Consider the following 18193-nt stretch of genomic DNA (forward strand, 5'->3'; position numbering starts at 1 on the left):
ATTATGGAACATGTGACGGTCTCTTTACTGTCTGCTCTAGTTTTCTGTAAATTGAAGACTACTATGACCAAAAAACAAAACAAAAGACTATTAATTTTGTTTCAAAATCCATCTGGCCCATCCCAGTAGCACATGTTGGTAATCCCAGTGACTGTGAACTTTTTTTTGGAGGAGGGGTACTGGGGATTGAATGCATGGATGCTTAACACTGAGTTACATCTCCAGCCCCTTTTTTTTTTTTTTTGGGTGTGTGTGTGTGTATGTGTGTTTGGTGCTGGGGATTGAACCCAGGGCCTTGTGCGTGTGAGGCAAACACTCTACCAACTGAGCTATATCCTCCCCAGCCCTTTTATTTTTTTATTTTTTTGTGGTGTTGGGAATTCAACCCAGGCTGTGCATGCGAGGAAAGCACTCTACCAAGTGAACTATATCCACAGCCCCTTCCCCAGCCCTTTTATAGAGTTTATATTCTATTTTGAGACAGGTGCTCTATAAGTTGCTTAAGGCCTCACTAAGTTGCCCAGGCTGGCCTCAAACTTGTTGTTCTCCTGCTTCAGTTGCTGAGTTGCTAGTATTACAGGCATGTGCCAACTTGCCCAGCGAATTTCAGAGATAGGGAAACTGTGTCAGAGGGACCATAAGTTTGAGGCCACCCTAGGCAACTTAGTGAGGTATAAACAAACAAACAAACAAATCTATCTGAACTATTTTATCCATTGATAACCATTGATAATACTGGGCATTTATTCTTGGATCGGGGGTGAACAATGTTCATAGCCGGAGTAGTAGCAGTCGTAACAGGTGACTTCCCATGCTCTCATGGCACTGAATACTTCCGACACTCTGTCGTGAGGAGCCTCACAGAGCTTCCTTTGTGCCAGGCACCCTCTTAACATGCATGATCCACTCATGCACTCCTGAGGATCCCGGGAGACTGTTACCATCACTAGCCCCATTTTAAGATCAGGAAGCCGAGGCCCTGCAGATCTCCTAACTTGCCTCAAGCTCCGTAGCTGGGAGGTGGTGGAAGTGACATTAGGACCCTCGATGAGGGGGCCATGCCTGGTACCGCATATTTTAGAAAATAAGGCAGTTGGGAAAGTGGACATAGGTTCCTTCTTAAGGACCAGAGGGAGACTGAATGTACTGGAATCAGGATTAGTTAGTGCCGGAAAGTGTCATGAAAAGTGTGGGTCCTGCTTTCTGGAGCATAAAGCCTTTAAGCCCAGCCTAGCTGCTGGCTGACCCTTGGCTTTGTGCAGCCACTCTGAGCTTCTGTGTCCTCACTTGTGAAGTAGGTTGGATCGTTCACACTTGGATTACAGTTGGGGGAACATGGAACTCTGTGCAGGTTTTAGGTGCTTGATAAAAACAATAGCTCACGTTTATTGCATATATCAACTGGTTGCAGCTGATCTGAGGGTGGGGCTTGAAGGGGCTGGCGCAGGGAGATTTAGCGGGTAGCTATGTGTCCTACATGTGGAGCATCCTTCTGGATGTAGGAGAGAGAGAGAACAGGAAGCACAGGCCTATTAGCCAAAGAATGCTATTTCCTCCTCAAAGTTACATGCAGGAGCTTCTAACGACCGTTTCCTTCCGTTCTTTTTTTTTTTTTTAATGGCAGCCTTGGAGGATTGAACCCAGGGCCATCCCCAGCCCTGACATGCTTCCTTTCTTAAGCAACTTCTTTAGGACATAAGTCACACATCCCAAACTTAGTTGGGATCCTAATAGCGCCACATTTTTTTTTTCCACACAGTGCCCCAGACAATGGGGTATTTGGTGGTTCCACCCTACACGGAGGCAAGCATACTAAAAGCTGTCCACATCCAACATGAAATATAATTACGTGTAACTATTTGCTTTAAGCTGGGCTTGGTCACCGCATGCTCTGTAATCCCAGTGGTTGAGGAGGCTGAAGCAGGAAGATCTTAAGTTCAAAGCCAGACTCAGCAATGGGGAGGTGTTAAGCAACTCAGTGAGACCCTGTCTCTAAATAAAATACAAAATAGGGCTGGGGATGTGGCTCTGTGGTTAAGTGCCCCCGTGAGTTCAATCCCTGGTACTCAAAAATAAATAAAATAAATAAAAAATAAAAGTTTGCTTTAGTTTTAGATTGACTTATTATTACATTTTGAGGCTTTTTACATATTGACTTTTAACCTCCTTCCTCTTTCCCAAACTTTTTTCCTTGTGTTCACAAAACTTCATCAGCCCTTTGGAAATTTTGTGGGTCGTAGACATTATGTGGGTGCAAATGTGGATGTGGAAGGGGTCGGGTGTGACTGTGAATCACAGGACACATGGTAGAGCCTGACTCCATGTCTGAGGACTGAGTGTGGGGCACATTTGTAAGTCCTAAGAGGTGGCTGGTGGAGTGAATGTGGGAATAGAGTGTGCCAGGTAGTGTGAGGGTGTTCGGATGAATGAGGCAGTGTGTGCAGTTGTGAATTCCAGGAGTATAGGTGGAGAGTGAGGGTGTGGATCCAGACAGGGTGAATAAAGGGTGAGGCAGTCTGAAAAGCTGAGTGTGTCAAGGTGTATGTCCCCATGTGACTATGATTCTTGGGGGGCACACATGTGTGAGATGTAAGGTGTACGGACTAGGGTGACCAAAAGGGGGTGAGATGTGGTTGGTTGTGCCTGCGTATGCAGTGCGCATAATTGAGGATATGGGGTGTTGCTGGGGGTTCTGCGTGGCAGGATGTGTGCATGTGTGAACATGACTGTGCCTGTGATGGAGTGAGTGTGGAAAGGTGCGCGTGTGACTGTGATCGCTGGAGATGGGTGGGCCTTGAGCAGGGCTGGCCGGTGGGTGGATGCTGGGGGTGCGGCGGCAAGGCGCGCGCGCGTACGGCGGGGCGTGGGCGGGGGGCGCGTGGCCGGGTGGGCGCGCGTGGGGGGCGCGCTGCGCGGGCCGGGGGCGGGGACACTGCGGCTGCCGCGGCGGCGCGGACACGGCCGGGCCGCCCCCCGTGGCAGTCGCGGCTCGGAGCAAGCAGGCGCAGCGCGGAGCTCGGGCTCATGGTGCGCCCGTGTCCGTCGGTCGGGCCGCGCGGGCGGCTCCGCGCGTGGCCCGGCGCTCGCGACCTCGCCCCTTCGCTGAGGGCCCGGCCCGCCCGCTGCCGCCGCCTCCTCCCCCGGGGCGGCGCGGCGCCGGCGGGCGGCGGCGCGGAGGCCGGACCGGGCGGCGGCCCAGGCAGCGCGGGGGGCGCGGCGGCCAAGGCGGGCGGCGCCGCCGACATGACGGACAACATCCCGCTGCAGCCGGTGCGCCAGAAGAAGCGGATGGACAGCAGGCCCCGCGCCGGGTGAGTGGGCCCGGCGGGCCGCCCCCCCTTTGTCCGTGCGCGCCTGGGAGCCCGGGTGCCGGCGCTCCGTCCGGCCGGGCCTGACAGGTTGGCTGCGCGCCGCGCCGGGCGCCATGAGCTGCGGCCGGGCCGGGCCGGGCGGTGGAAAGGGACCCTCTGAAGCCATCCTAGCCTGAGCCCGTCCCTTTGGGCCTGAGCGCCTGGCTGCCTCCTCCGTCGCCCACCTTCCTCTGGAAACCCTGGGAAGCCGGCCTGCCCAAGGCTGTTTACAGGCGTGCGGAATTAGAATCCTCCGAGCCTTTTCCTCGTTTTATTGTTTCGAGATCACTCCCTGCAGTTGTAATCTCGACTGGGTCTGGAGGAAGGCTTGCTGTGCTCGGGGAACATTCCTCGCCAGCGCAGATATGCTGCCTTATGGGGGGGAGGGCGCGGCCTTCGCAGCGGGTCCCCCATCAGCGCCTCCAGGTCGCAGTCAGTCGAGGCTGCGCGGAGACCACCTGGCTCCCGACCTTAGGTGGGTCGGAACTGGCAGCTGCAACACGGTGGGAGGGGCTCCTGCTGGCCGATTGACGACGCTGTCCCCGCAATCCTCCCCAGTTTTGGGGAAGGAGTCCCCTGGTAGGGACAGGATTTGCCAATGCCGTGCCCTTCCCGCAGCGGCGGACCGCGAGGGCAGTTTAGGTGTGGAAGAGGCGGGCCGGGCGGTGGAAAGGGACCCTCTGAAGCCATCCCAGCCTGCTGGGGTTTCCCTTCCTTAGAGAGAGCACGGGTTGCTACTTTGTGTCTTGCCGCTTTCCCGTGCAGTGGATGCAGGTGACCTGTTGAGGTTTTGAGGGGCTTTGGCATCGCCTGGAACAGACACACCTGGGAATGAGGACTGGGGGAGCTCATGAAAATGCAGATTCCCTGGCTTCGCCCAGACGCGCCAGAGTTCCCGAGGGTGGGACCTGGAGATGTGCATTTTCACAGGCTGCGCAGGTGTGGGTGATGCCCATTGACGGCTGAGAACGCAGCGGGGCGGGGCCTGCGGCCTTAGGACCCGCCCTCTCTGGGACTTCTCTGGGGCCGCCGCTTCTTGCAGCGTCAGTAGCTCGGAACCGAGACGCAGGAGTGCGACGGGACGGGTGACTTCCCTCGGTGTCAGTGGAATTTTTAAAAATGTAGAAATATATAATATACATATACACGAGTATGAATTACATGTATGATCATAGACACGTGTGTAGGTTCTGTTACCCGCGGCCGGATGGGGCCCCGCCCCTGGCTCTCCCGAGTCTTCCGGTGAGAACGCCGGGCTGATGTTATATTGAAGAAACAGGCTTGAGGTTAAGGTCTGCACCCGGGTGCAGGCGCGTGCCACCGCAGCGGCTGCTCTTCTGTGTTTTTTTCCCTTGGGTGTTTTGTGGTGCTGGGGATCAAACCTTAGACCTCCTGCCTGCTAGGCGAACTTTCTTCTGCTGAACTACATCTCCAGCCCCAGTTCTATATTTTAATTTTTACATTCACTTGGGCTCCAGGCTTGGAATCGCCAGTTTTGGAATTGATTTTTTTTTTTTTTGAACTGATGTATTTTCTAAACAGTGATGTGGACTCAGATTCAAATCATGTATATGGAGTGCTATGCATTGCCCCCCCCCCCTTTTTTTTTTTTTTTTGGTAGTGGTGGGGATTGAAGCCCGGGCCTGGAACATGCATAGCCCACCCGCAGTAAATCTTTTAATGAGTTAAAATGATAAGCAGACTCTAAAGCTGTGTCACGAACGATTACCAAACGCCTACTAAGTGCAGGATCTGTGCCAAGTGATTCCACCTGCCCAACAGGTGTGGGTGCTCTAACTGTGTAATTTCCTGGGGAACTTAAGGCCCATCCCAGACCCCCTTCTAACAGTTGGCCCTCTGTGGCTATGGATTCAATAAACTGGTTGAAAAGATTTGGGTGGAAAAAACTGCCTCTGTACCAAACATGTACAGGCTTTTTTCTTGTCATTATTAACTACACAGTGCAAGAAAACAGTGACATACGGAGTAGCAGGTACATTGTATTAGGTGATCTAAGTCACCTAGAGATGATTTAGAGCACCGTGGAGGATGTGCCCTAGGTTCTATGCAAATACTACACCATTTTATATAAGGGACTTGAGCATCCTCAGATTTTGGTATCCGAGGAGGTTCTGGAACCCACCCCCATGCTTACCGAGGAATGACTGTATATGTTTTTTGAAAGCTTCCTCATTATTTTAATATGCAGTCATGGTTGAGAACCTCTGATTCAGTGCATAAGAGAAAAATGCAAGGAATTTTTAAATTTAAAAAAATTTTTTTTAGTTACAGATGGACATAACATCTCTATTTTTATATGGTAGCTGAGGATCAAATCCAATGCCCCACGCATACTAGGTGAGCACTCTACCTCTGAGCCACAACCCCAGCCCACAAGGAATTATTCTTAATTGATAGTAGAAATATGCACTGCTCATGTGGAGGCCTGGAGGTTGTGCTGAACATAATTTTGTATTTTAAAAAGTAAGATTTCTGGTTGGAATTGGAATGGAGGGTAATATCCATTTTAGAGTTTGCCAGTTTGGGAACTGATTTTTTTTTGGGGGGGGGACTGATTTATTTTCTTCTTAAAATATTTTTATTAGTTATTGATGGAATTTATTGATTTATTTGTTTTATGTGGTGCTGAGAATCAAACCCAGCGCCTCATACATACTAGGCAAGTGTTCTACCACTGATCTACAACCCCAGCCCAAGAACTGATTTATTTTATATACAATGATCGGGATTCAGATTCAAATCATGTATCTGGAGGGCTATGCATTTGCATTTTTGTGTGTGTGGGGGGGATAGTGCTAGGGGATTAAAGCCAGGGCCTGGAGCATGCTAGGCCTGCACTCCGCAGATATACACCCCTAGTTCAGTTATAATCGCATTTTTGGAGAGTAGCAATGTCAATGTGGGAATTCTGGTGTTTGGAGTACCTTGGGAACAAAGGCTTCCTGAGTGTAACTGTGGGGGTGGGTGCTGCAGTCTGGCTGGGCACAAATGCCGCAGTCTGGCTGTGCACACAATCACGAGCCACCACACAGCTTGTAGATTCAAACAGCAACTCTTTATTCCCGAACTCACACCAGCCGTCTACCAACACGTTCTGGGGAAATCCACGTTCTCTGCCCAAAATCCACCTCCACTGGGCTTCTATCTCCAAAATATACTGTCTGAATCCCGTGAGAACTGAAGGGGAACTCAGGCAGCAGGATATGCCCTATTCCCAGCAGGAATAATCTTAAACCTTAAACCTGGAACCTAAACCGGGAATGCCCTAATCCGCCTTGGTCCTTGAGCAAGGTCACCTACATTCAATGTCACTGCAACATGGGGTACGCTGGCAAGGAAATTGTCATACCTACTTGGCTAATGGCTCCCAGCAGGTGGGAGGGTGTGCTAAAGGAAGGAGAGACTCCTGCTGGATGGTCAGCCTCTGCTGGGCACTTGAGATGAACGGCCTGTGTCCATCCCCACAAAAACAACATGTTTTTGAGGTCAGTTTCCAGTTTCTTCATTGTGTAGACAAAGATGCAATGATATTAAATGTTCAAATGATCACAGAGATAATCAGTGAGGGGGGCATAAATGTGGATCCAATCTACTCATTTCACCTGATATCCCTCATAATAAAGCCATGGGGGGGGGGCGCTGGCAGCAGTGGCCCAAGCCTGGGAGGCTGAGGCAAGAGCAAGTCTAAGATCTGCCTAGCAATTAAGCAAGAGCCCAACTCAAAAACAAAAGAAAAAGAAGAAAGGGCTGGGGATGTGGCTCAGTGGCAAGGTGCTCTGGGTTCAATCCCTAGTCCCCAAACCAAAAGACAGAAAATGGGGGCTGGGGATGTGGCTCAAGTGGTAGCACGCTCACCTGTCATGCGTGCGGCCTGGGTTCGATCCTCAGCACCACATACAAACAAAGATGTTGTGTTCACCGAGAACTAACTAACTAACTAAATAAATAATAAAAATTAAACAAACAAACAAACAAAAAAAGACAGAAAATGCTGTAGGTTGGGATTTGGGTGAAAAGTCAGGAAAAAAGGTGCCCTATGTCCCAGGGGACAGTGTTACTAACACTTCCCAAGATTTGCCTGTTTGCTGAGGCCTCTGGCCCCAAGGTTCTTTCCTCCGATGAGAAAGGTTCCGCATCTGGGGACGGAGGACTGTCGAAATGGCTGAGTTGGGAAACTAGGCGCTTGTGCCACTCTGCTGGGAAGCATTTTATGACGCTGCGACCTTTGCTTCTGGCGGTGTGGAGTCCCTCTGGATGGAACACCAGGGACTGGGTGTCAGGTGCCTGGTCTCGGGATTCAAGGAGCTGGATTCGAGTCCAGGCTCTGCTCCTTACCAGCGGGCTGACCTTGGGAAGCCTGGGTGGGTCTGGGTCTTTCATCTGTTCAGTGGGAGTAAATTGTACGATGGCAGGGTCGGACCCTTGGTGCATGTAGAGTTTGGAACAGTGATGTTCAATTTGCCTTAGGTATTTACTGGGGCTGGTAGTAATAATTACGTGTGTGTGTGTGTGTGTGTGGTTTGCCTTTGGGGATCTCCAGGATTCTCTATCAAGAGGAGGGCCTGCCTTTGCTGGTAGGAAATTTAGAAATGTCACAACTTCATTGCTCTTTTCTTACCAAATTCAGGGAAATAAATAACCATGTCAAGTATTTCCTCCAGGCATGTGGAAGCCCTGTGTTACCCGGGAGGTGCGGTGAGCTCCCGCCGACCCGACCCTTCACCTGGCCATGATAATTCCAGGTGTTGTGGCCAGGTCGGGCAGGGATGCTTTGATGTTTGATGTACTTGCACTTGGGAGATGAGGAAGTCTGGCAGATGAAGTAGGTTGAGAAGGAAGAGCCGATCATCTGGATTCATGTTCTATCACTAGGATTTTAGAAAACAGCTTCATTGAGGTGTTCCCATTGTAAGGCTATGGTTCATTGATTTTCTTTTAAAAATAAACCCACAGAGTCATGCAATCCACTTTGTGAACATTTCCTTGTCCCCAAAGTCCCCATTAATCCCTCTTGTAAGTTCCAGGCAACCGCTGACTGCTTTCTTTTCCACACGTTTGCCCTTTCTGGAAGTTTATGTAAATGGAACCTTACTTCGTTTGGCTTCTTTCACTTAGTAGAATGTTACTGAAGTCCCTTTTTATTGCTTACTAGAGTTCCACTGTGAGGATGTGCCACCTTTGTTTATCCACTGGCCTTGATGGACGTTGGGAAAGTCTCGAGCTCGGGGCTTCGTAAATAACGCTGCAGAGAACCTTCCAGGCCTCGTGGGCCTGGTGGGCGTGTGCTTTCATTCCCCTGGTCCGCCCTGAGTCGTTGAGACCCTGTGTCTGGTCCTCTGTGTCTTCCCCGCCAGCGCTGTGGGTGCTCCTGCCCCACCACCCTCAGTCGGCTCCTACCCGTGGCAGTTGCCCATGGTTTGGTCCTGGACCTCCTCCCCTGCGGGCGAGGGCATCTGCACCCACGGCCTGAATGACACCTCGCTCAGGTACCAGGCCCTTCTCTCCTCCCCCGACTGCTCCGTAGGGGACCAGACTCGGGGCATGCTGCTGCCGGAGCCTAGTCTTCTATTTTCTTGATCCTCCGGGAATGTGTGGCCTGTCCCTTTCCAAGGCCCCTGGGTCACCCTGGAATCTGCAGATGTCTCCCTCAGCACTGCCAGGCATCATCCTCGTCCCTGTCATTCCTGCTGCTTGTCCTCCTGCGTCTGTGCTGCTGACTGTTCATGAGTGTCCACCTTGCAGCAGGGCAGTTGGCGCCCGATGCTTGGATCATGAAAATGTTCTGCTCAGAACCAACCTGTGGCCTGGAGGCTCCGGGAAGCGCTGCCGTGCTGCCCTACGCTGGGCAGCCACCCCCCCCAGGGGCTGCGGAGGTTCTGATGTCACAGTCTAAGGGGCTGGGAGTGTAGCCCCGCGTGGAGTCCTTGTTTCACATGGGTGAGGTCTTGGGTTCCATCCTCAGCACCACCAGCGCCAAAAAGTAGCAACAGCGAATTCCCAAAATGACATCATTAAAATTGAATAAAATTAAAAGCTCCGTTCTCAGGGACACTCACCGCCTTGCAGAGCTCCAGCCCCAGGTATGTGGTGCCTTCTGTGTCACCAGGGGTTCCGCAGTGCTGCCGTGGCCCTGCCCACTCCCGGCTCCTCTCAGCACACTGCAGGTCCTTGCTCATCCAGCTGCTCCTCCTGGGCTCCCTTGTGAAGCAGGCTCTGTGCACGCGTTTTCAGATGTTCTGCCTGGAATGTTCTTCTGTACCTCTTCCCCTTAGGTTCCATTAAGCTTCACTGGGGTCACATGTTACCAACTAGAGATCAGATCCAACTCTGGGAACCGCTCAGAGCACCTGCTCCTCCTCTTTCTCATGCAGTTGCAGTTTGACATGGGCTGGCATGATCATGCAGCTGGGGGCACCACAGGGCACCGCTGGCCAGAGTGTTAATCCCTGTTCCACCAAAGCTGGCATATAGTAGGAAAAATAACTGGGGCCAGGCTCCAGATTACAAGAGGAGAGTGAAACCTCGCTTCTAGGAAGGGAGAGAGAAAACCCCTCCTGGTGAGTGCAGGCAGGGTGTGTCTGCTGTTCCACACTGCGGCTCATTCTCCATCTTTTCTCTTGATGGTTCAGAAATCTGCTGGTTAGTGGAATCAAGTCTGCGTCTCTCTCTCTTTTTAATTTTTTTGTACTAGAGATTGAATTTAGGGGTGCATAGCCACTGAGCCACATCCCCAGCGCTTTTTAAATTTTATTTAGAGACAAAGTCTCACTGAGTTGCTTACAGCCTGGCTAAGTTGCTGAGGCTGGCCTCAAGCTTGAGATCCTCCTGCCTCAGCCTCCTGAGCTGCTGGGATTACAGGTGTGCACCACCATGCCCAGCAGACCTAAGTCTCTTTAACACATGGATTTCAGAGTGTGGGTATGCATTTGGGGGTTCTTGGGAGAAGGAAATGGCAAGCAAAGAGGTGACCCTGGGTCCCCTTGGTTTGCCTTGTTCTCTCTCCCTCCACTGAGGACGGGTGGGGGTGTGTGGTTTCTGAGATGGCTTGATATCCATATTCGAGACCCATGTCCAGTGAAGGCTGTTTTGAGGGGAGAGTTATGTTTTGTGTCCTTTCATGATCTGGTCATCACGTGTGGCCCTAAGAGGAGGAGAGCCGAGGCTTATTGTTCTAGACACAGGAGGCGGCCACGTGGGAGTGACAGCAGGGCGGTCAGGAGGCAGTAGACGGGGCCAGGGGAGCTTCAGGTCTCGGTCTTCAGTGAGGGTTCCATGAGGAAGCAAGTGGGGCAAGTGCCCGGCACCGTCTGACTGGCTTGACTGGTTTCAGTGGATGCTGGCAGCAGAGGTGTCTCTGGGTGCCTGACCCTGGGATGGTCAAGGCCAGGAGGGGGCCTCCTGTGCGTGTGGGGGGGCAGATAGAGGCGGTGTGGCTCTAGCGGTCTGGCTCTAGCGGGTCAGCCTGCCCCTCTGCCCCTCAGAGCTGTGCTCCCTGCAGGTTGGACGCCTCCGGAAGTTCAGCTTGAGTGGAGTGGTTTCCTAGCTTAGTTCACCTGATGAGGGTTAGAGTAGGCAGAGGACCTTCCAGATGAGAGGAAGTTCATGACCTTGAGATGGAGAACCATCCTGGTTTGTCCCTGTGAGCCCATGGCAATCTCAGGGTCCTGAAGAGTCAGAGACAGAGCTAGGAGGGTGTCAGGAAGATGAGGCAGTGCTCTGCTGCTTCCCGGGGAGGAAGGAGCGGCCCGCACCCTGGGGAGGCCACGAAGCCAGTTCTCCCTGGACGGACCAGAGCCTGCTGATGCCTCAGCGTGAGACCCGTGAGACCCGTTTTGGAGTATCACTCTCTGGAACTGTCTGGAACTGTATCAGAAGCCACAATATGTTTGCTTTGCTTTATTTATTTTTTTCCTTTGATGGTGCTGGGGATGGAACCCAGGGCTTCAGGCATTCTGGGCGAGCCCTCTGCCACTGAGCCAGGTGCCCAGCCCACATATGCATTATTTTTAGCCACTAAATTTGTGGTAGTTTGTTACAGCAACCAGGGGAGCTGGGAGGGATGAGAGACCTCGGGCACAGGCTCTCACCCTGGGCTTCCCATCTCCGGGGGTGGCTGGGTATCAGCAGGGAGCCTCTCCTGGGGGGGTGCCTCCAAGGCATTTCCAGGTCGTGCTTACCTTGTACTTGAGAGCCCGGAACTTAAGTCACCATGTCTGTGTGACTCACTGCCTGTCCATGAGGAAGAAACAAATGTGTATTTAGGACCTGCAGGTTCAGGCTCTGAGCCAAAGTTTCTCATTTATAACACAGTGGCCTTTGATATTGGCCTTTTTTTTTTTTTTAATCCTTGTTTTACTGATGAGGAAACTGTGGTTCAGAAAGGTTAGGCAGTTATTTAAAGCCAGGAGTGAGTGGCAGAAACGAACTAGAACCCAGATCAGTCTTGAAAACTGCTGTATAAAAAAAAAAAAAAAAGAAAAAGAAAAAGAAAGATAAGAATGTTGTAGATTAAAATTTTTTTAAAAAAGATTCATTTGTGTGTGTGTGTGCGCGCGCGCGCGCGCATGCACATGCGATAATAGGGATGGAACCCAGGGTGCTCTACCACTGAGCTGTACCCGCCTTTTTTTTGGTACTGGGGATTGAACCCAGGGGTGCATTATCACTGAGCCACATCCCCAGCCCTGTTTTGTATTTTATGTAGAGACAAGGTCTCACTGAGTTGATTGGCACCTCTCTTGTGCTGAGGCTGGCTTTGATCCTCCTGCCTCAGTCTCCCGAGCCGCTGGGATTACAGGTGTGCGCCACTGCTCCTGGCCCCAGTCTTTTTTATTTTTTATTTTGAGACACGATCTTTCCAGGTTGCTGAGACTGACCTTGAACTTGTGATCCTCTTATCTCAACCTCTGGAGTCCATGAGATTCAGGTGTGTATCACTGTGCCTGACTCATTGATTTTTAACTGATAGCTGAAAGCACAAAAGTTGGGCATATTAACAAGCTGTAATTCCCAGAACAGGATGTGGCTTCATTGCCTGTGGTAAAGAGTTTGGCTCTAGGGTTGGAGAGACCTAGGTTAGTGGGCCAGTTTTTCCCTTCTCCTGAGTGTGGAGAATCTGAAATGCTTGGAACTAGAAGTGTTTTAGACTTCTAGTTTTTAAAATTTTGAGATATCCTGGGGCTGAGACTCAAGTGTAAACACAAAATTCATTTGCATTTGATACATCCTTGTATACATAACTCAAGGTTGTTTTCTACAGTAACTTATTTTGTTTTTTTGAGATGGGGCCTCTGTGTTGCTCAAGCTGGTTTTGAACTTGTGGGCTCAAGCAATACTCCTGCCCCATCCTTCCACATAGTTGGAACTACAGCTGGATGCCACCATGCCTGGATTTTTAGTATTTTATTCTGCAACCTTATTGTTATTATTATTGTACTGGGATTGAACTCGGGGCACTTCACCACTGAGCCACACCCCAGCCCTTTTTATTTTTTATTTTGAGACAGGGTCCTGCTGAATTGCTAGGCCCTTGATACCTTGCTGAGGCTCCTTTGAACTTGCAATCCTTCTATCTCAGCCTCCCAAGCCTCTGGGATTACAGGTGTGCCCCGCTGTGCCTGGCTGGGATTTTCCATTTGTTGCATGGATTTAGAGACCGTCAGGGTTTGGAGTGTGGATGTTTAGAGTGCAGGTGCTCAACCTGTTCTTGTCTACCCCAAGCTCCCTTTCCCCCCTGTGCCTCAGTTTGCTCTTTTGTAAAGCAGGGCCGTGGCGAGGGTGGCCGTGGGCGTGAAGCTCACAGAGGATGGAGAATCCAAATGTCAGGAACTCTGCAGCCCATAGGGGAGGGCTGGGCCTCGAGCGAGTTCCCATCCTGGGTGACACGACGCTCTTTCTAGGACACTGCGCAGGGTCTGACAGGAGCAAGAGCTTTGGTCAGCAGTGGCCGCAGAGGAACCAGAGCCACCAGAAGTGGTATTGGATCCTCATAAATACACCTCAGGTTGCTGAGCCTTGAGTGATAGGGCTGCTGCAGGCCAGTGCTGTTTGTAGCCATCCTCAGTGTGGTACCAGGGCCAGGGTCCATCAGATGGGGGATTCACTGTTCATGGCACCAAGAGAAATAAGGCCAGGGAGGGAGGAGTTCTTACTGCAGACAGTACAGATAGGGCTGTTTTGTTTTGTTTTTCTTCTTTCTTTTTTCTTTTCTTTTTCAGGACTAAGGATTGAACTTAGGAGAGCTGTACCACTGAGCTAGACTCCCAGCTCTTTTTATATATTTATTTATTTATTTTTAGATAGTATCTTGCTAAGTTACTGAGGCTGGCCTCAAACTTGTGATCCTCCTGCCCCAGCCTCCCTAGTCATTGGAATTATAGGCTGCACCAGCATACCTGGCCCTGCAGATAGGTCTGTTCAATCTAATGCTTTGACCTTTTTTTTTTTTTTTAAATTCTGGTAGTGCTGGGGCTTGAACCCAGGGCCCTGTGCATGCCAGGTAAGTGCTTAATCACTGAGTTGATCTCCAGGCACCAAAAGTTCTGAACATTTTATTGAAGGTGTCACTTGTAATTTTTGGTGTAAAAACGCCCTTTCTGTGATGTGATGAGGTAGCATCTGTCAGATTCTCATTATTCATAGGAGTTGTACTCTGTTGTCCCTGTGAGCGCAGAGTTACCAAGTGCTGACCTGTGGCTTCCAGGGGAAATATGGGGCTTGGTTTTCTCAAGCTGCTAGTTAGTTTTCATCAGCAGATAATACAGAACCCTGCTGGGGGGGGTGGGCCTGTTTGAAGGCCCCATGTGTGAGACACGCTGTTGACTCACTAATGCTCAACTCACATCTGTCCATCACACATACCTGCTCTGTGGGGCACCTCCCGGTCTTCCTTGTCTGAGGAACACTAGACAGTTCAGCCCTGCACTAACAGGCCGTTATTTTATTTCTATTTACTTAATTAATTAATTACCAGGGAATGAACTCGGGGGCATTTGACCGCTGAGCTGCATCCCCAGCCCTATTTTGTACTTTATTTAGAGACAGGGTCTCACTGAGTGGCTTAGCACCTTGCTTTTGCTGAGGCTGGCTTTGAACTCGTGATCCTCTAGTCTCAGCTTCCCGAGCCGCCAAGATTCCAGGCATGTGCCACGGGCACCGGCTTGTTTTATTTGATTCTGAGCCAGGGTCTCTCTGGATTGCTGAGGCTGGCCTGGCAGGTGTAATCCTCCGGCCTCAGCCTCCTGAATAGCTGGGAGCACATATAGGGGCCACTGAGCCCCAGAGACCGTCTTGTTATTTATTTATTTGGGAGCTGGGGTTGAGCCCAGGGACTCACTCCTGCTAGCCAAGTGCTTTACCTCTGAGCTGTAGCCCCAGCCTTCTAGCGACCATTTTCAGTGGTGAAATCACCCAGAAAAAGCACAGAAATACAGAAAACACAGCTTACAAAACATCTCCTGTCGGGAACGTGAGCTGCAGCCAGGAGACAGGTGGCCTGGCCGGAGCAGCCTGTGCCGGGCCCTCTTTGCCTTGTGCGCATGTCCAGGGATGACTGTGACAGTTTGGGGTCGCAAACTTTAGGGACTGGGTGAATTCACAAGTGGGGAAGCTGCAGGTTGCCGGCATCCGCAGTGCAGGGTGGGGGCAGGGTGGGGTGCGGAGCTCCAGGGTTGTTCTTTAAGGATCTCCTGGGAGGTGTGTACAGTGGGGGTTGGGCTTTAAAAAGCCCTGCCTCAGCTGTGCCCCGTGTCTGGGGAGGAGCCATGCTGGTGGGTGAGACCCAGCCATGCCTGAGACCAGAGCAGAGGGCTCAGAAGGAGCCTTGGCAGTGGGCCATCAGGAATTGCTCCCTGGGCCCTCTGCCAGCTGCACCCACGTCACCCACTGCCCCACCCCACCCCACCCCCAGCTTCTGCCCACTGCATCATTACCAGCCCTGTTAGGAGCGTGGCCATGCCTGCTGGGCCGCCCAGCTTTCCTGCAGGGAGGGCTCTTCCCTGCCCAAGGTGAGCAAGGAGACCTTGACCTTGGCCACATGGGCAACACATTGGAAAGAGGAGGCAAGGCTTCGAGCCATCCCTCTCTGGACTTTTGGTTGTTATTTCTCAAAACACAAAGTTCTTGGGGTATCTTCACTCAGATGCAGACATTGAAAGTCAATGACAAGGGCCAGACATGAAGTGGCTTTCCTCAGGGCAGTGAGTGGACTTTGTTTTCTAAAAATCATTTTTTTTTTTTTATTTTTCGTGGTGCTGGGACCACTAGGGCCTTGCTTCACATTAGGCAAATGCTGTGCCACTGAGCAACACCTCCAGAGCCCAGACTTCAATTTAATTTAGAAAGAAAAAGACTTCTTAACGTTTTGTGGGGGGCAGGGACTAGAGATTAGACCCAGGGATGCCTTACCATGAGCCACATCCCGAGTCCTTTAAATTTTTACTTTGAGTCAGGGTCTTGCGAAGTTGCTGAAGTTGCCCTCAAGCTGTGATCCTCCTGCCTCAGCCTCCCACGTGGCTGGGTTTACATGTGTGCGCCACTACGCCTAGTCATGACAAACCTACGCAATTAGGATGGTGCTAATTATATTAACTATTGTTTTTGTTCCTTATTCCGTGTGGGTTTCAGATCTTGATCTCTATATAGATGGAAAGTTTGGGAATATATATATATATATATATATATATATAGAGAGAGAGAGAGAGAGAGAGAGAGAGGTGGGAAATATGACCAGAGCTCACTTGCAAAAATTTGGAGTTTAGATTAGTAGTTATTTTTAGGGTTCCTTTGGGTTGTGCCAAGGAATGCTTGATCTCTCTTTATAGTGTGCATTGTGGCAGGACATTTCCTTCTAGAATACATTTAAACAAAAGCAGGGAATCAGTTGAAAGAAAAATATGCAGTCAGTAAAGTTCCTGTGGCTTCTCTGGTGCCTGGCCTGACATTTGGGAGGCAGTGGCCTATGCCCAGGTGGCTTTGTCTGAAACACAGTATTCTTGCTGTGAGGGCAAGAATCTCGTGATCTGGTCTTGCTCGGAGAGGACAACAGCTGTGTGTTTTGCCCGCTGATCTGTGGAGAGCCTGACTTTTAAATAGCGGTTCGTTTTCCAGGTTGCCTTAGTGCTTAGTGGTCTTAGTGCTGTGTCGTGAGGTGAGGACGGTAGGAAGGGACTCTCTGCGGGAGGAAAGGCTTCTGGTGAGAGCTGGGAAGGAGGGCTGGGCCGGAGATGGATGCTCTTCCCAGTTAAATCTTGGTGGCATTTGCTGAATGCCAGAGAACCGCCCCCTGGCCGCTGTCCCTGGCACAGCAGCAGCAGTGTGCAGTGTCAACCCGGCTGGCAGCTCATCGGCCTGCTGAGCCGGTTCAGGGGGAGTCAGCCCGGCAGGTCGGCCTCAGCCCTTCTCAGTCTTGGTGCTGCTGACACGCCCTCCCGGGGGCACTGCATGACATCTGTAGCATCCTGACCCAACCCTCTGGATGTGAGGAGACCTTCCACATGTCACCAGACGTTGTCAAGTCCCCCCCCCCCCAGAACAAAATTGTCAGCTGAGGGTCTCCTCATTTTTTCTGTTTTTTTTTTGCAGCCCTGGGTTTGATCCCAGCAACACTCCACCACTGAGAACATCCTCAGCCCTGTTCATCTTGAGGCAGGATCTTGTAGTTTGCAGCCTGGCCTTGAACTTGGGATCTCTCAGGCTTAGCCTTCCAAGGAGTTGGAATTACAAGCATGCGTCACCAGGAGTGGCTCGTAGCCTGTTTAAAAAAAAAAAAAAATCTTGTTGGGCCAGAAATTTGTGTTTGGACTATTGTTCTTGACTCTGAGGTCAGCTTTTTGATTTTAGTAACCAAGGAAGCTTTGAGCAGAGGACATTTGGGGAAAGTGGACTGCATTGTGCCCCCACCCCCAGATCTGTGTACTGAGGCCCTGCCCCCAGGACCTCCCCTGTGACTGGGTTTGGAGGTGAGGCTGTGGGACAGATGACAGAGGTGAGGCAAGACCTGCCCCTCTGACTGGTCCTGATAGGAGTGGAAATGGGGACACAGACACAGAGGACACAACCCCCTGTGGCCAAGAGGAGAGACCTCAGGGGAAAGGGACCTGCAGATGCCTCGGCCTCACCGCCTCCAGAACCAGGCCAAGGTGGACTTGGGCTGCTGGAGCAGCCTGGCCTGGCCTGCTCTGCCCCCCAAGGGTTCTGGTGTTCGGTGGCTCTGCTGGCGGGCGTGGTGTCTCTCCGCACTGTCAATCCACCGATCTTAACTGATGTGGGTGAGTTCACTGGCAATTTGATGTAGACAGTGCAATCCTGAGACCTGTCTGAAAACCTGTTACAAAGTTGCAGGCCTAGAGCTGAGGGGCTTGTTCCCCACCCACTCCCCAGGAGTAACCTGAACCCCTACTGTGTGCTCTGAAGGGCGTGGCACTGTCCCCAGATGTTTGTGCTAAAAGTGTTTACAGTACTCACAATTCCTGGTTTTGCTTCCTATGGTTGTCTGTATTTCTTGTTACTTTGGTTGTAATAATTAGATGAGAGTAATAATTGCTAACCACTATTGCATGCTTATTAGGTAAAGTTGGGCACTATTAAAAGGTTTTATAGGGATTGTCCCATTTAATCCTATTAATGACCCATTTTACAGATGGTAAAACTGAGGAATGGAGGAGCTTTTTTTTTCTTTTTTTCTATTTTAGGATTGTTTTGGTTTAGAATGATATTCAGGTTTTTTTTTTTCTCCCCTGGTTCTGGGGATTGAACACAGGGGCACTGAGCCACATCCACAGCCCTATTTTGTATTTTATTTAGAGACAGGGTCTCACTGAGTT

At 51.0% G+C, this 18193-nt stretch overlaps 1 protein-coding gene and 1 non-coding gene across 2 annotated transcripts in view; one reads left to right on the forward strand and one right to left on the reverse strand.

Annotated features, from left to right (window-relative positions):
- Window positions 1-265: 265 nt before the first annotated feature.
- On the reverse strand, window positions 266-337 carry Trnav-cac (transfer RNA valine (anticodon CAC)). The gene has a single exon. It is a non-coding gene; the product is annotated as a tRNA-Val (tRNA).
- A 2837-nt stretch (window positions 338-3174) lies between these two features.
- Window positions 3175-18193, forward strand: part of Atp9a (ATPase phospholipid transporting 9A (putative)) — a 122660-nt gene continuing 107641 nt past the window's right edge. The window contains exon 1 of the mRNA XM_046433285.2: window positions 3175-3311. Within this exon, the coding sequence (XP_046289241.1) occupies window positions 3244-3311 (68 nt within the window). The 5' untranslated portion in view covers window positions 3175-3243. The remainder of the gene's footprint in view (window positions 3312-18193) is intronic.

This window comes from Marmota monax, unplaced genomic scaffold (genome assembly GCF_021218885.2).
Source record: "Marmota monax isolate L192 unplaced genomic scaffold, Marmota_monax_Labrador192_F-V1.1 WCK01_AAM20220418_F8-fsc00014, whole genome shotgun sequence".
In the NCBI taxonomy this organism is placed as follows: domain Eukaryota; kingdom Metazoa; phylum Chordata; class Mammalia; order Rodentia; family Sciuridae; genus Marmota; species Marmota monax.